Source organism: Apteryx rowi, unplaced genomic scaffold, assembly GCF_003343035.1.
Source record: "Apteryx rowi isolate R43461 unplaced genomic scaffold, aptRow1 scaffold_164, whole genome shotgun sequence".
Taxonomy (NCBI): domain Eukaryota; kingdom Metazoa; phylum Chordata; class Aves; order Apterygiformes; family Apterygidae; genus Apteryx; species Apteryx rowi.
This window is the reverse complement of record NW_020447908.1, coordinates 1,642,508-1,662,730: the sequence shown is the minus strand read 5'-3', so window position 1 is coordinate 1,662,730 and position 20,223 is coordinate 1,642,508. Positions and strand designations below refer to the sequence as shown.

General features: G+C 46.1%; 1 protein-coding gene across 1 annotated transcript; it reads left to right on the top strand.

Annotated features, from left to right (window-relative positions):
- Positions 1–15,853: 15,853 nt before the first annotated feature.
- On the top strand, positions 15,854–17,721 carry LOC112963219 (lysozyme C-like). Its single transcript, XM_026060082.1, has 3 exons — positions 15,854–15,989; positions 16,106–16,264; positions 17,639–17,721. The coding sequence occupies exons 1-3, from the start codon at positions 15,854–15,856 to the stop codon at positions 17,719–17,721; spliced, it is 378 nt and encodes a 125-aa protein (XP_025915867.1).
- The last annotated feature ends 2,502 nt before the right edge of the window (positions 17,722–20,223 follow it).

Sequence of the window (20,223 nt, the reverse complement as noted above, 5' to 3'; positions counted from 1 at the left end):
CTGTGAAGCCTCCTCCAGCTGTCCACCTGGCACTGCCAGGAAGAGAGCTTCTGAACTGTCTGCAAACATCTAGTGGGTGGATTTAAAGGAGGGCTGAATTTTCCTGATCTGGCTCCACGTGTTTTGTTAATGTGATCCCTTAAGAGACCCCCCTAGGAAGACCCCAAAACTGAAATCTCTAAACCAGATTGCCTACGCCAGATGAAWTTTGTGCACTTTGGTTATTACTGGTGCCACCCAAATAGATTTCATGGAGGTGACTGGGAACGGGTAGGAAACTTGCTGGAATGAGTTGAAGTGCAGACCATGCACTAACTTCAGACATAAGGCTAAACAAGGTGATAGACTTCCAGTTCTGCTCAGTACATGGTATTTCCATGTTATTCTAACTTTACCTTACCTTGTATGTACTGAACCTGCTGTTCCTGCACATATTCAGATGTTTAACTTTATTTCACAAGTTGTTCCTATGGAAAAGCTGAGCCCTACTGAGTTCTAACAACAGTGTTTAATGTGCCATGAGTCATCAAAGCTGCACAGGGTATAAATCAAGGATGAATTTACCCCTTTCTTCCTCCCCTTTTTTCAAGATCTCATGAATACACTGAGCTTGACATTCTTTTACCCACTTCATTAGAGTCAAAAATGACCATGACTAGAGGTGAGACTTCTGCAAGTGACAGTACCTGAGTTACCCTAGTGTTGCTAGCTGAGAAAGAGGCAGCATTTACTTCACAGCAGCCAAGGTGCCCAGAGTGCTGTTGATCCCACCCCACCAYGGCTTTGCAGCTCCCAGGTCCTGAGACTGTGACAGTAACCATTACTGGAGTCCACCTCCCTACACTGTGGCCATGGAGTCACCTTTTTTCAGCTCGTTTATGTCCACTGTACAGCAGGGTGCTGGTCAGTGGAAGTAACTTGTGTGTGGCTGGAAACAGATTACAATCAAGTTAGATGAAGTGGGCACAGGAAGTAGTAATTTGAATCTCTGCTGCCTTCTGATTTGGTGTTTTTGTGACGATCCTCTCTGGGTTCTTCTTAGTGCATCTTTATCGTTTTCAGGCTTGGATTGTTTGAAACAGTTTCAGGGGAGAGGAACTAAGGGTCTGAAAGCAGATTCTATTAAAATTGCATGCATGCAGAGCAGCTAGAGCAATGGTGCCCCCAAATCCCTTGGAGCATCCCCTAAGGAGAAGGAACAGCTGCAAGTGTGTGGTTATGTGAAGACAAAGAGCCTACTCCTAGTGTCTCRGTGTACCTGGAAATTCTGCTGAAGCTAATTTAACTTTGCAAAGTTCTTTGCAGTGCCAGCATCTGGAAGAAGGTTAACATTAGGTCCCTCACTTGCCTCTGAAACCCTGTGAGCACCCCCCAGAAGCTGGCCTGATGCATGTGTCTGGAGAGCATACAGGCTTGAGGTTCAAAGGTTTCCTTTGAACTACCAGCCATTACATTAAAGGACGACAGGATAAAACAACCACACAGCCAGAGAAATGGATTTTCATTCAGTCTCGGATACTGTGGCACAGCACACCATAGTGAGCTCATCAGTCATGAGCATCTTGCCAAAATACAGTTTCCCAGTAAAGCAGATCCTTTTCTTAAAGTACATGACCTAGTCAGATTTTCCTTTGAAGAAGCAAATTTGGGACCTAGGAGTCAGGTTGGCCCAGCGCCTGTGGAAATCACAGCACTCCTGGTACGCTCTGCAGGTGGCTCTGGGATAACAGTAAGGTTTTGTAATGCCAAGGCTCTGCTCAATTTACATTGTCCTCCCACAGTATCTGCCTATACCGTGTTTAAAAATCCCATCCTTGAAAAGCATATATCAATTTGGCAGAGGATTAGAAGAGGAGACAGGATACCTACATCCCAACTCACCACCATGGAAGAAATCTTGTATTTCCTTTGAGACTTACTGTCACAGCCAGTACAGAATAGGCAGGACTCTATTCTCTCTCAACCACTGAAGAGACTCCTTGGCAGCTTTCAGTGTCTTTTTGATGCTCTGATTTAATACAGCCCTTTAGACAAACACATTTCACATCATCTACAACTCGTAAGACACTGATATGAGAATTTCAGGGAGAAGAAGACCTTCTAGAAAATCAAATGTCCAGGAGGATGTTTGTTATGCCTTTATTTCCCAGCAGTGTGAGCAATTTTTTCTTGGCTGAAATTTTTTCAAATTTTTCATAGCTAAAACATACCAAATGATTCAGTCATAGGTGGCAGAGGGATTTAATCCCTGTACCAGAAATTTCAGACCTGAACTTCTGCTGCCTTATGCCTTCAATGATATTTCCACTTAGGCAAAGTGTAAGCCAGCTCTACCATTCTGGAATACCCTAAGTCTCCTGCCAGATATGACTAGGATGAGAAAATAATTGGTTTAAGAGACCTGCTCTCTTACTGACCAGCTCTACAGCATATTGAATAGGGGCTGACAGAGAAACTGGGAAGGTCCGGTGTTATCCTGCATTGGTGCACATGAAAAAGGATGACATGGGTTACTGCCACTTGTTGGTACTTTGGCTAGTGATCTGGAGTGTGTTTATAGCTTTTTACTTTGATTTGTTTGTACCAGCTAGATGAAGAGAAAGCAAATAAACTAGCAGACATCTCACTGTAAGAGCAGAAATGAAAAGGTCTCTCCAGACATTAGAACAGAGATATCTGTTATATTTACTTGCAAGACTTATTTTTTCAGATGAGACAGTACACGAGACTTTCTATGTCAAAGTGCTTGTGAAACAAGTTTGTGTTTTGTGTTTCCTTTCATAAAACTTATTTTAGAGGAAAGTCATGTTTTTCCTTCCTCTCCCTCTACCTCAGAAAAAAATTCCAAGATTGGTTGTTTTATTTCCTGTGGAGACTGGTGTTGCAAGGGAGAGATTAGTGAAAATCACGGTAATCTTGGAAGAAGTCCCTTTGTGTATCTGGTGTCTATACATGGAGTGAACCAGATGCCRTCAGACATTCCCAATTAGGACTGTGATGTGGGTGAAATAAGCAATTTTTCTTTCTCACAGATAGTTGTAGCTCCAGTTCATTAATCACCCATCACTCAGACTCCAGCACGGAAAGCTGATAGCATCATGGCRAGAGCAGGCAGGCTGGAGCAGTGATAGCAATGCTGACAACACACTGGGCTGCAGCTTCAACTGTGGGGGCTACCAGCATCAAATCCTGCCATGTCTCAGCACTTTTCCATATCCTAAACGTGAAATACATGCAATCTCAGATCTGACTCTGAGCTCTTAAACAAAGGGACCTTTAATGTCTCAACAGGACAGAGCCAGGAGGCCCTCCAACCTATATGAAAGGCTGTCATAATTAAAACCAAACAGAAACTGTCTGAACTCCTCATTAAGGACAGTTGCTAGAACAACCTTAACCCCTGAGTAGCCTAGAAAGTTTCTAATGTTTACAGATATTGATAGGAGCATACACGCAAAAGCTCTCCTGGTCAGTGCCAGGGGCAACACTTAGAGGTGTTGTAAATTGAGGGTGGGATGCCTTTGAAAAAAGTGTAGGATTGATGCTCTTTAGAGAAAGTCCATCCTTGGTGGTTGTGCAAAAACAGTGAAACCTGAGCTTGAATTCAAGCACGAGTCTGTTCTCACTGAGCCTGGTCTAGTGGCTGGGTGGCTCCATGAGTTTTAGTGGCCCTACTCTGAGCGTACAGAGGAGGACAAGGCTCAGAAAAGGACAGCAGCTAAAAGGGCTGTGATTATAGGCAGGAGTCTCCCTAAAGCTTTGAAAGAGAGCTGCATGCAGAAGTCACTAAAATGGGTGAAAGACTGGCCTGCCCAGCTCACCATCCTAGGGTGAGCTTGCTAATGACTGAGAAAATAGCCCCATAGAAAGACAAAGTTCAAGGTCACTGTCACAAAACTGCACCCACACTGGAGAACCTGGGGGGATTAGAAATATTTACACAGCCCATATTGTACCGTCCCAGGGGACCCCTTCCATTTCAGGGAATGCACCCTGTGGGACAGGTGAGGGCAGAACAGATGAAAAAGAGGCAATATGATTAGTAAAATATATTATTTTCAAGACATTTTTGGTTTTCATTTAAGAAAAGGAAACCTGAAAACATTTCCATTTTCAGCTTTTGGTTTGGATCACCTGTTGGGCAGTGGGAGAGAAGGATAATTGGTGTCTTTCACGGTTTCTTTTTAGTACCTTTCTTTGCCTTCCATTTATTGCCCATATTATACCTGAAAAGGAGATGTGAAAAAGAAAATTAAAAAAAAMCCAAAAAACAAATTAGAAATCTCTTTCCCTATTTGAAAACTAGCTTTTGGGGTTATTTTCAGAATTGGAAAAATGCTAGAAATATTTATTTTCATCTTTATATTGGAAAAAAACCATATAAAAATATTCTATCACCTCTGGTGTGGTGCTACCAGATTTGATGCAGTAACTCATATGCTATTCATGGATAAACATGGATAAAAATTCAGTCTCCAAAACTAAATTCCCTCACAATTGGGAATAAAATTTATATCAAACATCATCTTTCTCTGTTGCCAAACCACAAATAAATTTGAATACCCTTCTAATATAATTGCATTTCCAGTATTCTCTTGAGAGTGAAATTTAGGCATCAGAAACAGTCACTGTAAAGAACATTTAGAACATTTTTTAGACAGGCATGGAGGCTGTTAACAAAACTAGAAAACCTGGTCTGTGACTTTGTTCAAGAAAAACATGATGTATTAATCAATTGAGAATGTTAGGGTGTCATTAATTCAAGCAAATTCATATTAAAACTCTTTTCTCTGCATTTTTAGTATTAGGAAACAGTTTAATTTGAAAATGAAGAAATATTATGTGTGTGTATGTATGTYTGTATGTATACATGTATATATGTGTAAATATTCCCAGCCTGCTACATTAAGCTTTTTAGCTACATAACTTTCATTAAATCTAGTATAAGTTGACCAGGTAAAACCAACAAGTTGAGAAAATCCCCTTCAGATATAAAACAATATGCTTTCTTTACCCCCCACACCAAAATTACTGAAGTTCAGACAAACCACAAACAACTCTTCTATAAATAAAGGGTTTTACTTTAGTGGTAAGGTGGATGGAGTAGAACAGCATGACTGGAAATAAGTTTCACACTGCAAGAGAAATGCCAGAGCATCTATTGAAAATAAAATTCAAGGCAAAGTCAAAATATGGATGTCAACATAGATAATCTCTCAGTAACAAGGTTCAGTGCCATGGACATTATTTGTTGTTGAACCCAATGACATCTCAGAAATATTTATGGTGCATGAAGGAGAGTTGCTGTCAGCCAGCAAMAAGTCAGTGGAGGGTAGAAACTATATCTTTTGCAAGGCTTTGGGGCTCTGGGAGGAAAACGGGATTCACTGCCCATGTGCTAGTGCCTTCCAAATGTATTGAGGGTTTGGTCCTGGCCTCAGGTAGACCAGTGCAAAGCTGGAGTCACCTGGCTGAAATGAAAAGGTATATACCAGTGTAGCCAGTCGATACTGGCCTATGCTCCATAAGCTCTCAGGCTTTGTGAACTACTTCTGCAGGGTCCACAGAAGCGAACTCCCCAAAAGTAAGCTGTGCCTTTCCTCCAGGCACTGCAAGGCTGGGGGCTTGTTCTGGTTCTACCGTCGAAACCTGGTTTCCAGAGGGTTAGCACATGCCCTGCAAAACCTAGCTTGTTCGTAACAACGGCAGCTATTTCATGAGCCAGTTGTTTTATTGTTTGTTTCTTCTTTCTGACTAAATGTACACCGCTACGTCAGGCACAGGTAACTGCCAGCTGTTGAGCACAGCCAATGAGTGCGTTTTACGTTGCTGGAAGTCCTCACCTGGGCAACCTCCGTGCACATTTGGTGGAAGCGTCCTGGCATGTCCTGTCCGTACAGCGCAAASGCAAATTGTTAGCACATCTAGCACCAAATATTTTTAAATCCAGAAAAAGTATTGAGTCATGCTGCTTGAATCATAAAGTGTCATTGTGTTAAAAATGGGGGAGAAGAGTCAAAAGTGATCTTCGGACCAAGCATGTTATCTCCTTACACGCACTGGACATAGGAATTTGGCACGAGTATCTTAATGCTGGAAGAAAACCAGGGGCCCCATCATGGGGTGTGCGATCACTGCGCTGGAAATGCAGTCGCAGGTCATCAGCCAGCTCTGCTGTGGGCACACAGTCTGGGAAGAGAAGACATTCCCAGGATCTTGGGTAAGTGTTAAAAATGCTCTTCTTGCAAAAACAGTGCTGGAGGAGCAAAACCTGAAGCGGCCACCCTGGGATGGGCGAGCCCCCCCAGGCATGTGTTCCCATGGCAATGCTATCTGGGGGCCACCGGGGCCAAGGCACTGCCGGCAGGCTGCTCGGAGACAGACAGTCGCTGATGAGGGTTTCCAGAAAACCCTAATCAGGAAGAGTCGGATTCACTTCTGACAGAAAYCATCAGTCACCCTTTCACAAGTAATCCCCATTATTCTGCTGTTTAAACTGCTGGAGCAATATTGTTGTAGTAAAAGCTTTCTGGGGGAAAATATATGTCTCTGGGTCTTTCTGGATTAGGGATGATATATAGCAATAAATCGCACCCACATAGAGATCACCATTTTATGAAATCACAGGGGTTTACAAGCAAAGGGGCACTTCTSTATATGTTAGTCTTAACTGGATGCCCTTACTCAGGCAATACATTTAACTCAGGGGATCAAATCATTATTTACGTACATTGTGAGCAATCTGCCCTTGTCCTGCACAAGCCCCTGTGGTAGTGCAGTAAGATGCCTATTGGGGTGAAAAACAATTAATACCCCATAAAAGAATAACAGGGTTCAGCCCCAAGTGCCCCAAGGCGCTGGTGTTACTCGGGAAGGGTTTCCTTTCTCCTCCTGCCATAGGAAATGTTGGGGTTGGATGTGCTAACGGAGCTGCACTTGCAAGGCATGCCRGTGTGCCGGTCACCAGCACACTTAACAGGTTGCCAGTATTGTAAATTAAACAAAGAGTATTTGCCATCCGGCAGCTCCCGGACCACTAAAGCAACAGGCTTGCAAGAGTGACATTGGCACCCACAGCCCAAGAGCAGGCGGCAGGATCCAGCCAGGGGGTGATGTTCATGACRAAATGCTGCCACCTCTGGGAGACAGCTGGAGAGATCTGCCCCTTGTACCAGCGGCCTGGCGTTCAGAGTGCTCTGGAAAGGGCACGTGGGCCAATTCCTGCCCTTACAAAGTTCCTGGATGGTCTTCACCATCTCTGCAGACCAGTGGGTCAGCAATTCGTCTTCAACCGCTCCCCCCTGATTTCTGGCAGTTGTTGGAAATGTGACTTTGCTGGCCTGTGGGAGTGACAGAAGAGCTGTGCCTGTTGCTTTCCACACCAACACAATGCAAAACCAAGTCAAACCAGTCGCTAACAAGGCAGTACAAGTGCTTTTTTCATGAGTCCTGTGGCATTACATTTCCAGAAGAGGCTACTGTGTTGGAACAGATCCATTTTGGGAGCCCAGACTGAGTGGCCACTCTGGAAAATGCAGAGGTAATTGACTTTGGGGTGAGTGTCTTTGAAATATACCTTATTTTAGCACAGATTACACATCRCATAGCTCTCAACCCACAGGTCTCAGTGCAAAATCATGGGAGGGTCAGGACTTGAGAGGGACTCACAACAACATCTTTGGCCAGATGCACTATGAAGTTCTTAATGTGGCTGGGCACTGTCAGAGTCAAGCAATGTGAGTTTGGGAGCCAACAGTTGGGTCTAGTCAGGCAGAGGCTGTGTCTGTCRGTTTTGTGATTTCATATAGCTGAAATCACTCATTATGAATAGCTTTGAATTGGAGCCTACCAAAATAAGCAAAACCAGAACATTTCTTAGAAATTATTTTCCTGCTGTGTGGCCATGTGACACATTGGAAGAATTCACAGTGATGGCCAGTGACAGGGCAGAGGACTTGGACTTGTCAAGGAATTGTCTAAATCAACAAAGTCCTTAAAGACTGAGGCCTAGGTCAGTCAGTTCTCCCCCTGGCTCTGCATTGTGTGGCTCCACAGTGTCTCTCTACAACGGGAGCCCTAGAGTGCCGTTGAGCATGGAGAAGCCCAAGCCAGGAGCCCGCCAGTGAGCCTGCACCACCCAAGCACAGGGACCGCAGCTTTCTGCAAGCGTGGGACCAGAGAAGGAGCAGGACTTTTAAGCTTCACTGTTGTTACCAATGTTCTGGAAAAGCAGAGAACACTATGCATGCTGATTGAATTTGGATCTGGTTTTCAGTCACCACATTTCACAAACTTCCCAAATGCTCTGCATGCAAAAAACACTCCTTCATACTCGTGTAGTTTGTGTTCTTTGTGCATCTCACCATCCTGTTAGTGTGGAGGTGGCGACTGTGACTGCAGGGGCCTGCAAGGCTTCCCCAGCGGTCCCGCTTTGCCTTTGCCATGGGAATGTGGCATTTGCAGGAGTGGTGGCTGTGCAGTTTGGAGGTGACAATCTCACCCCAGGCCTGGGGGTGGACTAGCAAGTTTTTCAAAGCCAGAGTCACTGGTTCAGGAGATCTCAGCAGATGCAGGCATCAGCCTGGTTGACTTCAAAGGGTCACTGGAAATGTAACAAAATGATACCTATTTTTAGGTTGTCATTCCTGTCAGGTTTACTTTTGCTACACAGCCAGCCTCAGTGCAAGCAAGACCTGCTACCATGCTTTTTCAAGCATTCTGCCACATTTAGAAATGCTGATGACAAGAGATTAAACTAATGAACAGGTGAGACACAGCAGGCTTATGTGAGGGAAGATGGGTTAACTGGGTTAATTTGGGTTAATTTGAGTTAAATGTCTGACACACCTGGAAATGAGCTTTCTCTTTCCAAACAATGCAGAGCACTGGGTCCACTCCAGGTTTTCCTCAGAGAACATAAATAGTGTTCTCAGAACCTTTTTGGCTGACCTGTCCCTCTGCCTGCAGAAAGAGACAGGATGGTGATGTAGGTGCATGCCCCCTCTTAAATCTGAGTGCTCAGAAATGTTATATAGCTGACATGTTTCCGCCAAGCTGATATGGCCCTTAAAGTGAGGAATAGCTCCCTGCTCCCTTCTATCCGGTTGTCCATCTTCAGTGAGAAATCTTTTCACTGGATCGTGGTACTCATTTATGTCAAAGGGACATACCTCTTTCTCAGTTAGACAGACACAAAGACTCCTTTCAATACCCCAAGGAACAAATTCTCTGCAATGTCCACATGCAGCCACTCTTGAGCAGAGTGGCAAAAATATTCCCATAGCGTCTGGAAGACTGCTGAAAGGGGCCACGGAGATACATTTCATCACAATACATAAATTAAGGGAAGATTTTAGAGTTCATAAATAGTCTAATTAACCTAAATCCTTTATTTTGCTTTAGCTGTATGAAGCTCTGGATTCTAAGCTAGTTTCTCTTGCCAAACAAAATTTCTTTTGCTACTTCATTACTGACCCAGCTAAGTTAAGTGGTGTCATTTTTATTGAAAAAACATGGTAAAGTGTGTCACAAACTGGGAAGCACTAATGTAATTTGCTACTGCTCTGCTTCAAGCAATAGGAGAGAACACAAACAAGTTTAGCTGAAAAATGAAGACCGCCAAAAGCTATGTTGCTGTTCTGTATTGGCTAGGTTTTGGAGATGAAAGAGGGGAATACTGTATTTTGAAACAAAAAAAGCTTACAAATATAAATCAAAATCTGCCTGCTGTGCAGCATTTAGTACTTTCCTGAATCTGTTGTTGTTGTGCCGGCTCTATCACGGGGCCGATCTTTTCATTTTGTTTATATTTTCCTAATGCAAATTGTGACTTCTACCCTGGGAACAYGACAAAGTCTTTCTTCACAAATGCAAAGAAGACAGGAAACTCATGGTTCCCACAAATCACTCTTATTATATGTGATAATTCTGTTAGCAGGATCCCAGACATCAGAATGTGGATCAGTAAGTGAGACTAATATGCCATGAGGGCTCCCATCCACCCATGGAAAGAACCTCATCTGAATAGGGTCCTGGCTGTCATTTATCATCCCAGGCCAAGTTCTGAAGCTCTTAGCTGGTCAATGTGAGTTTCACAGAAGCAGAGCTCGGCTCTTAGAGATTATCCCAAGCCTCTGCCTTTGTCCAGCAACTGGGAGCTCCAAACAGGGCTCCTGAATATTTGTCTTAGGTCAATCTCAGGAGATGCATCAGTCCATGCAACTAACTGCTTAGACTCTCTAATCCCTGCTGTGCCTGCAATGTGGTGTGGACACCCCTGAGCTGGCCCTAAACTGACCAGGATGCCAGCAACAACTTAGCTGGCAGCACGAACCTCCATGGAGCAAACCGCTTGAGTATTTACCCAGCTTCTTGGGTGGGTTTTGCATCCAGAACAGAGTTTTGTGCTGTCACAGCTGCACTTCTGCTAAACCCAAGCAATCTGATTTCAAGTGCACTGAGATTTATCCGCTTCATATAGCAATCACAGCAGCAACTGAAGCTTGACAAAGCCCTAGGCCCTTCCAAAGGCCGTGTTTCTCTGTGATGTTACCACACTCCTTTGCTGGCATCCCTAAAGGGTTGGGGCAGACGGTCCATGCTGGATTGCTCTTTCAAATAGGGCTTTCATTTCCCCAGAGGAGCATAATTATATGCTCTATGAGGGCATATTAGCTTCCTGCTCCTGATCTCTTGTCATCAAACTATATTACAAAACAGCAAGTCCAAGCTGTGCTGTGGCTGACCACATGTTGCTGAAGAAAGCACATCCAGATAAGATATGCTGTTGTAATGAACATATAGCATGTGGTGATCTGAGGCTGCTTTTACCAAGGAAAGAAAAACAGATTCAAGGCAAAGTAATCAGGGCTGTATATAACTGTGATATGGGACTTGTTCAATTTTTCTTCTAGCACATGACTGTGTGCTGTCACAAAATTGGTCAGAATTAACTTATCTATGGCCACATACTCACTGCTTCTGAGAGAGAAACCTATACATTCACAGGCAACAGCTTTACCAAGTGGGTCAAGAAAAATCAGAAGGCTGGAATTTTTCTTTCAGAGAAATTCCTCTCAAACCATGAAGATTGGGCCAAAATGTACATGTACAAATTTCAATTACAAGTTGCAATAAGTTAATGGGCCCATCATCTGCCTGTACCATGGTTTGTCACTTATGGGAACTCAGATCTTAGTGCTTGCCTGTGCTTCATTTCTTAGTATCACTACAGGTGGACATGTGTAAATTGTTCCAGCAATACAGAAAGCCATGGAGGGCTTTTTTAAAAGCCTGTTCATTAGACACAGGAAATAGAAAGGTTGGTGGAATGGGACCTAATTAATTATGTCTATAGTACATGGAAGAAATAAAATGAAAATGTGAATTCCAGAAATGAACAATAAAGTGAACCCTTGTTCGGGATTAGAAATAGGCAGTTGGGACCTAATTATACAATGCAGTTTCTGACTAAGCAGATCCTGCAGGAATAAATGCTGTGCAAAAATAAAACTGCTACATAGAAAGTAATACATGAGTTAGAGCACAAAAGACTTGGACTTCTTACAAAAAGGTGTTTAGAGACTAATACCAATGCTGGCTGTCAGTCAAAGCCTACCCATTGAAAAGAAAATAATAATAGATTAATGACATGAAATATTATCAAACAGATAATGCCAATAGGTCTGGAAATGAGGAAATGTCACAGGCCTCTTCTCCTGAAGGAGGGCTTTGATACCAGCAGCGGGCAGGTTTCCTAGGAGGTGGAGGAGCTGCAGCCCACTCCTTGCCCCTCCGTGATGCGAGGGAGGTGTGAGGGTGCCGGGTTGTCTATCGGGGCAGCAGCTGGTATCTCCTTCCATATGGTGCCCATACTGGCCTTGGGCAGCTGAGGCTGGAGGTAGCCTGAACCTCACTGTGCTCCCTGTTGTGACACATGGCAGCTCCCATTCAGCTGGGGCTTCCCGTTTTTGCCTGTTGAAACCAAAGCCTGGGGATGGGAGGTGGCAGGGCAGGATGGTCATGGCTGGGGCTGGGGCTGGGGCTTCAAGTGCTCCCAGGTCCACCTTTGCCAGAGGAACCTGGGTTAATGAGCAGATAAGCTGCTCACCATGGAAATCCCATCAAAAGTCCTCAGAAACCGGAGTTTTGAGTAGAGTCAGGCCTTCCGCAGGTTTTCTGCATGGGGCAAACACCTGGAGGACACCCCAGCTGCCTCTTATGAGTTTAAARCTAGTCTTGATGTATTTCCATGCCTGCAGAAGGAGAAAGAAAGAGGGATATCTTTTTGCAGTTTATTCTCAGGCTCTTAAGTCATGAGGTTAGGGCTGCAGTGCTGGGCAGCCATCATCTCTGCAGTAGCAAAGATGAAAGTCAGACAAAATAATACAAAAAAGTGCTTAACTGCGACTGTTAAGTCCCAAAGGATTTATCAGAGGTTTACTTTCCTCTGACTTCTAGGAGAGAGTTCAGCTGAAGTCCATTAAGCAAATTAAAAAGCAGAAGGAAAATAAACATAGATTAATGGAGATAGGAATTTTATGAAGGAAAGGAATCAGCCTAGTCCTGACAAAGCTCTTGGGCTGCTATTCAGGTTTTAAGGCCCTCAGACCTCATAAATGGAGGAGATATCATTCTCTTCACGTTACCCTGCTGGTAGTCATAAAAGAAAGTTAATAGAATTTTTTTTCCCCCACTGAGAAGTCCTGTAGAAACTAGAGTAATAATATAATCCATAATGTTTCAGTTCAGTGCGTGACACGCAGCTATTTGTTCCTTTGTTTCCAAGCAGGGAATCAAGCCATAAATCTTGCAGTGACACAAATACTGTACTGGCTCTGTGGCATTTTATCTCCTGCTGAAACTGAAACCATCTGAGCAGCTTCCCACACAATTAGGGACTTGCATGTCAGAACAATCAGGCAGGATTTCTGTATTTATTACTTTGGCATCATGATTAATATTTAATCCACAGAAGGTATCTTAGACATGTTTGAAACCTCATTTTGCTTGTTAAAAAATACTTTGAAACCAAGAAGATGAGAAAATTATGTCATTACAGAGCCCTGTTATTTATTTTCTTTAGATAGCTTAAATCAAAGCAAATGCTCCCACACGAGGGAGGTTCTTTCCCCTCCTCATCTTCTAACTGATTTTCTGATTTTCATTGGGTTGAGTAGTGTTCATGGCCTAAAAGAAAGAGATGCTGAAATGGTAAGACAAGGCTGAATAAATGCCTTAGCTTTGCTCTGCAGCTAGGCCCTGGTTCAGCTGCGCAGTAATACCAGCGCATGGGGCAGAAGTGGTTTTCATGAGCTCAGCTGGACACACCGACCTACCAGGAGCAAACACTGATCACTTTGGAGTATTCAGGAAACCTGTTCCTGTCCTTGCCACAATCTTGAGGAAAACAGACATGCTCGTATTTTTCTTTACTGCCTTGATTGGAAAAGCCTCTCACTTACTGTTTTTACAGCATCTGACACACTACARATATGTAATTTGTTGCTTGTAGCTGCCTACCGAGTCATTTGTGTGATAATTCTTTGTTTGCCGCTTTTTCACGATCAGTTCCCTGTAGAAGTTAGAATTGTTTTGGACACAGATTTACTTGAGTTTTGACTTTACCGAATTTTGCCTGGCTGGAGGCATTAGAAACTGCTATTACGCTCAGCAAGAAGGTGCTATTTATTTATCAATGCAAGTATCCTGCAGTATGAGCTTAAAATATAAAAAATCTTCCTGCCAGCGGACTCACCTCACACAAAACGGCAGACGAGCCCAGAAGGGCTGTCCCTGAAAAGTGCAGCTGTGCCGCCACGCAGAAGCAGCGCGCTCTCACTCGGGCTGTGCCTGCGGCATGCCCGGGGCCACCAGCCCAGCTCCCGTGGCACAGGCAGGACACGCGGGGCTTGCGGTGTCATGTCCCGGCCGACAGCGCGCCAGGGATCCGGCCAGCAACAGTTCTGGAAGGGCCATTAGTCACCCGGGGAGACCCGCGACTGCCAGGGACGCCTGCCCCAGACCAGGTGCTGAGCCCTGCTGCCAAGGTAATGATTTCCTTCGGCATAAGTAGGTTTTTTATTAAGCGCCCCTGCTGTCCCTGCCCAAAGAGGCTTGTTGGCGGACAATTACCAGGACAGCGGAGGAGGTACCGCCTGCCTCTGCTCCTTGCTGCAAACCTCTTTGCATGGCTGCAGATCGCAGGTTAAGTAATACTAGCTGGGCACCAGCCCTGGTCCTTAGCCGCAACTTGCCTGTTGGGGCAGTGCCAGCTAGCCCAAAAAACAAAATCACCTGGCCAGTGAAATGGGCTTTTCSTTTGTTTCCTGCTTCTGTGGTCACATGGAGCAGGTCAACATCAAGCCTAGATTATATGCCATAAGAGATGCCCAGGAGATGCTAAAGTTAAAGCAGCCCTCTTAGCACTGCTCCTGATCTTATCTTCAGGGAGATAAACCCTAAGGCAAGGAGAATGCCTTGTGGCATTACGGGGTGCAAAAAGTACCTCTCAGCTGGCCTCCTAACTGGCACAAGGAAATAAGAGAAGGCACGGTACCTTCAATAACTCTCCACCTTAAAGATCCCATACAAAAGTCAGAGGCTATGTACACAGATTGGGAAAAAAAAAAAGTATGTTTGGAAAAAAACATGCCTGATTTTATTTTGGTTTGGTGTACAGGCTTTGCTCTGTGACCACAGGAAAACTTGGGAATGCCTATGATGTTTTCATGGCAAAGTACAGTAGCCCCTAAGATGTTCCCATAGCAGATTTCAGACTAGAACAAAATGAAATGAGAAATATGAGATATGTGGAAAAAAATAGAAAAGCGGATACTGTCTAAAGATAATGTGAGAGTCCAGTTTAGAGAAGCTAGTCAAGGGACCAGAAAAATAGAAAGATACCTCAGAAACCCCTTAATATCGAGGCTATTTCCTAACATATACAAGTAACTTCAGTTTCACAAGATGTTCCCTTCCTTTAAAAATGTTCTCTAAGCCAAGCATCAGAAATATCAGCAGATTGCTCAAGTTTTCCTGCAGACCTGCAGGAAAGGCCCAAATCTGCATTGTGCAGCGCAAACCAGTATTTTGGGAGGACTGTCTTCAAACCCACAAACCAGGGGTGAAGGAGGGTGCACAGGGAAGAAGAAAGGAAGAAGGGAGGGATGAGAGAAATAACCGCAAGGGAACTGTTTTAATTCTGTTTGTTAAAGCCCAGATTTGAGGTCTTTCCTTGGGCAAACTCCCTGGACCTTTAGAGGATGYGTCTCACTGGGAGTGCTGTGAGTGGTGCAAAAGGCTGATGTGCAGCCTGGGGCTAAGGGTTAGTGAGTTTGGACATTGCTTCAGCACAAGAAAAAAGTCCCTCCACACCATGGCTCGTGTTCAGAGGCTGACCCACGCCGGGGCAAGGGGTGGGATGCCTGAGCAGCTGCAGCACGTACCCCTGCCCTCAGTGGTCCCTGTTGTCAGCTTTCCCATTCCCATGAGACACCTGACCCTTCGCCACTGGCATAATTGTAAGAAAACTGCAACGTGACAGTGGCTAAAGCTTCTGTGTTTTCCCCTTCCGCACCAACAAAACCTGTTTGCCTCCTGGGCTGTCCAGCACAGCCGGTGCGTACGTGCACACAGGCACATGCCGCATGTGGGTCACGCACCTCCGAGGCAGCCAGGGAGGCATGGCAGCGCCGGGCGGGCTGTGCAGGGTTGCACGGAGGCAGCTCTGCTACTGCCCTCTCTGAGAACAAGCTGCAGATATCTAACTGTGCTTGCTTCCATGCTGACACCTCTCTTTTGCCTTTGCTGCCCCAGGGAGCCCAGCGCCCAGGGCGTCCATAGCCCTGCAGGCATGGGGGCTGGCTGCTGGCTGCTGCTGGCCTCGCTGGCTGCTGCGAGCAGAGCCAAGGCATTCGGCCGCTGCCAGCTGGCCCACCTGCTCCAGCAAGAGGGGCTGGACAGCTACAGAGGCTACAGCCTCACCGACTGTGAGTTGCGGTCCCCCAGCTGCACGGAGCCTGTTCCCAGCTCTCCTCCCCGACTGTCTCTGCTCCTGTGGTTGGCAGCCGTGGTGCAGCCTGAGCGCCTTCTGCCCCTGCTCTAGGGCTCTGCATGGCCTTTTACGAGAGCAACTTCGACACAGCAGCCAAGAGCATCAATGCAGACAGCAGCACCAACTTCGGCATATTCCAGATCAACAACCAGCTGTGGTGCACGGATGAGCGCAGCCCATCGGAGAACCTCTGCAGAGTGTCTTGCACGGGTACCACTCGCTACAGTGCTGGTGGGTGTGTGCAGGGCAAGCCAGTGCCGAGGGTGGCCAAAATGGCCAGGTCCAGTTCCCCTTTCAGCCTGTGCCAGAGAGAGGGTGGATCCCGCTAACTCCTGCTGAGCATGAGGCAATGGCCACAGCCAGGTGACATCTGCCCTGGACACCACAGCAGCACTGCCCCCAAGAGATCCCCAGGGTTTTCATCCTGTATCGCTGCTGGCTTCTGTCCCTTGCCCCATACCCCTGCTTCCCTGGACCCCATGCCACAGCCCGTGCCCAGTCCCTCGTCCCGGTGAGCTTCATTCATCCAGCACGGGGAGAGTCTGGTCCTCACTGCTACAGGCTTTCCTGTGATATTCGGGATCCCAGGGCTCTCCGGGTGCTTTAGCCACRGGTGGAGAGTAAGCAGTCCTGACCTGGATGGGTTGTGATGTGGGGCAAGAAGGGGATAATGCAACTTACCCCCAGCTATGGAAAGAGTATTTGGGGAAAGCAATCACCCAAGACTGTGTTACCCCCAGGCAGATCCAGGTCTTGGTTGGGGATCTACCACTAATGGAGAGCTCCCAGACAGGCATGGAAAAGTGTTTGCCTGAGAAATGGGGCAGAGCTAACTAATTCAGACACAGCAAAGCAGCACAGGTCTGACAAGAGCAATTAGACATCTGGCTATAGAGACATACCCAGGGATAACCCCCTGTGTCTGGGAGACTGGGGCTGGATGTCCCATTCCTGTTCAAACCAAGAACTCTTTTGCCAGATACGTAGAAATGCTCCCTAATTTTTTTTCCCCATGTCTGATAGGCTGAAAGAGCCAGTGGGCATGGATTTAAATTGTACGCTTATCTGCCAGATGCCCTTCTCCCCCTTGGCCCTGACTATCCCTGATGCCTGCTCGCCTGGGGATGTCCCCTGACTCCTCTTTGCAGGAGCCCATGCCCGTCCCAAGCCCCCCACTCCAGCTGGCCTGGTCCTTGCTCTCTGCTCCTGTTCCCTCTCCTGGCTGCTGCCCTCCTCTCCACTCTGCCTTGTGCTCCCATCTTTCCCCTCCTCCCGTCTATTACATGTGATTACGGAGATGCCCACACCAGCAGCTGTGGGGAGAAACATGTATGTATGGCTGTTGCTGGTCATGCAGGATGGCATGAGGTGTCTGCCTGTCAGCCTTAAAGCACGAGGCTGACCCCAGCCCAGCAGCAGGGAGGACAAGCAAAGTCCAGCCTGGCACCGCTGCCCTACAGCCACGCAAGTGCTCAGCCCTCGTAGAGCCACCGGGCAGGAGACTGGAGGAGCAAATAACAGGAAACTCTGCTGGTGTCCTGCACTTGAGTGAATGCTCACTGGGCTGTGCTTTTCTCCCTGCAGATCTGTTAACAAGTGACATAACTGATGACATCATCTGTGCCAAAAGAATTGTGAGACACCCACAAGGAATGGATGCCTGGTAAGGAGGCAAGTAGCGGGAAGTAACTAGCATGAAAGCAATTCTTTCTAGAACATGTGAGAGCATGAACCTAGACAACAGTCCTTTGCTTAGTGCAGCCTTGAACCATCCATGGAACCTTAGGCAGCTATAACATCACAGATGATATCAGTAAAGCCAGAGTAATGAACAGGCTGAAAAAACAGAAGTGGGGGTAGAGGACAATTCCAACGACCATATAAATATGTGGTTGTCTAAAGTCCCAAGGCACTTCGTGCAAAAATAATGGCGTTAACCACTGAATCCTGAATATATTCCAATCTGAGGAACAAGATTCTGCCTTCAGATTTTCCCCCTGCAATTTCAGTTGGACTCATTAGCCTCTTTTGCTTCCTGTGGTGGGCTGCTGCTATGCATGGCTCACCACAGAAGCAGCAGCATTTCAGAGTAGGTAAGGTAAGTAATTTGTGCTGTGTATATATAGCAAATGGTCTTGGAGTCCTGTGGCACTGTCCACCACCCCTACAACAAGCTACGCAGACCTGCAACCCCCAGCGCCCACTTGGCTTCTCTTCCCTGGCACCCCTCAGGGACAGAGGGACCACTTGGAGTGGTAGGAGGTGGCAGGACCTGGCATTACAATTTGTTGTTCCTGACCAAGGCTTAGGCAGAGCTTGGATGGCATCAGGGTACATCCATGGCTGCACTTCCCACTGTGAGACACTCAGCCGGGTCTGCGAGTCCTCCTGTGGGACTCATCAGATTGCCCATTTTGAAGGATCCTACAAAAAACAGAGCCTGTGGTATTGGATATGAATGATATTAGTAATGTACTGAAACAGTTTTTCCTTACTTTGTCTTTCCTCAGGGAGGACTGGGCAATGCACTGCAAGGGACGAGACCTATCAGAGTGGGTGGAAGGATGTGACCTGTGAGAAAGTCTCCAGCCTGACTTCACTGTGGCTAACTGGGGCTGCCTCTTTTCTCTTCAAAGGGGGGCCTTCCCCCTTACTGTCAGTTAGTATTTACAAGCTCAGTCTATTCCAAGCATAAGAGAACTTTAACAATAAATAATTTTTGTTTTGAATCCAGACAAATCCAACTTTCCGTTTCCACGTGTGATTTAGGATTTTCCCCACATCTCTTTCATGCATGTTTGGATGAAACTGCAACTGGAAAGTGAACGGGGCAGCAGGTGAGGGGCAGGAGCTGGGGTGAGAGCAATACCCTTGGATGCATGTGACTTCTCTGGAGTTTTCAAAGAAAGCAGAAAAGTGAAGACCCCAAAGAACAATGCAAACCTGCAAGCTTTCGAGCAGACAACATCTCTTATTTATATTTGGAATATAAATATAGCAAAACAGAGCCTAGGATCTTACTAGGCAGAACTGGTATTTGCTCACTGATGTAAGCTATCACTGAGGAAAGTCAAAGTGCTGTACAACTCCCATTGCGCTCATACATATCCTTGCTGCAAAGTGGGGGAATGTGAGAAAAGTATCAAACTCATCTTCAGGCCAGTACAAAGAAGAAAGTCTAGTTTAATTTAAAACACAGAGTGCTTTCTCTCTCTCCCAAGTGCTGTGAAGCTCATGGTCACCCCAGGCCTTTCAGTGCTGATGAGGTGAAGGAAGGGATGAGCTGCTACCCGCTAAGGCTGCATGTCCTCTCCTGGCGACAGTGCGGCTGCTACACCTAACCCTGCAGAGGGGCTTGCTGGCTTCCCACAGGACTGCTCGTGCTGTAAACTGCCAGTAAAAATTAAACTACTGAAGCTGGTTATGGGTATCCATTCCATTCTCACTGGGGTGCACCAAGGAGTAAGCAGACAAGCGGTTCTGCTAGTGGAGACCAGAGGGTGAGCAGCCACCAGGAAGAGTAGGTTGCTCAGTCGCTTCACCATAAGCTGGAAGATGTCACATAAATACAGGCTGTCTCCTCCCGGCCATGTTTCCCTGTGTTGCCTGGTCCTACAGGCTGTCTGTGCTACCGAGGGATGTGATCTTGCTCTGTGCATGCAGGGCTCAGCGGCAACTTCTTCTCGCCGTTGGCATGTTCTTCCCTGGTAGATTCCTTGGCACCTGGGCTGCGGGGCAATGCAACTGCCCACAGCCCCGGGGGCCAGATGGGATCACACACAAAGTAGGAAACATAATAAATTATTAAGACTTACAAGCCAGTAGTTGATTTTTGTGGCAGTCCTGAACTGTGCATAGATTCTTACCTCTCTGTGCAGGATACACTCCTCTATGTGAGAAAGGTGATGGCGCAATGGAAGGAGCATACCTGGTGCAGGATACACTGGATTTGGAGCTTTAAGCATTTGACAAGAGAGAGAGAGGATTAAAGAGAAGCTGCAGTGGTGGTTGTCACTGCAGATGAGAATTAACTCTGTTGTTTTCTTTGAACTCTTGGAAAAGTACAAAAATGCAATAGACTATTTTAAATTTAGTTTTGTTGTTGTTTTTAAAAAGAAAAAAGAAAAAAAACAGAGCAACCTATCATCTGTTGCAAATACAGCAAAATC

Coding starts and splice junctions, on each gene's coding strand:
- LOC112963219 (XM_026060082.1), top strand. CDS start 15,854: ATGGGGGCTGGCTGCTGGCTGCTGCTGGCCTCGCTGGCTGCTGCGAGC. Junction 15,990..16,105: donor AGGCTACAGCCTCACCGACT/GTGAGTTGCGGT, acceptor CCCCTGCTCTAG/GGCTCTGCATGGCCTTTTAC. Junction 16,265..17,638: donor CTGCAGAGTGTCTTGCACGG/GTACCACTCGCT, acceptor TTCTCCCTGCAG/ATCTGTTAACAAGTGACATA.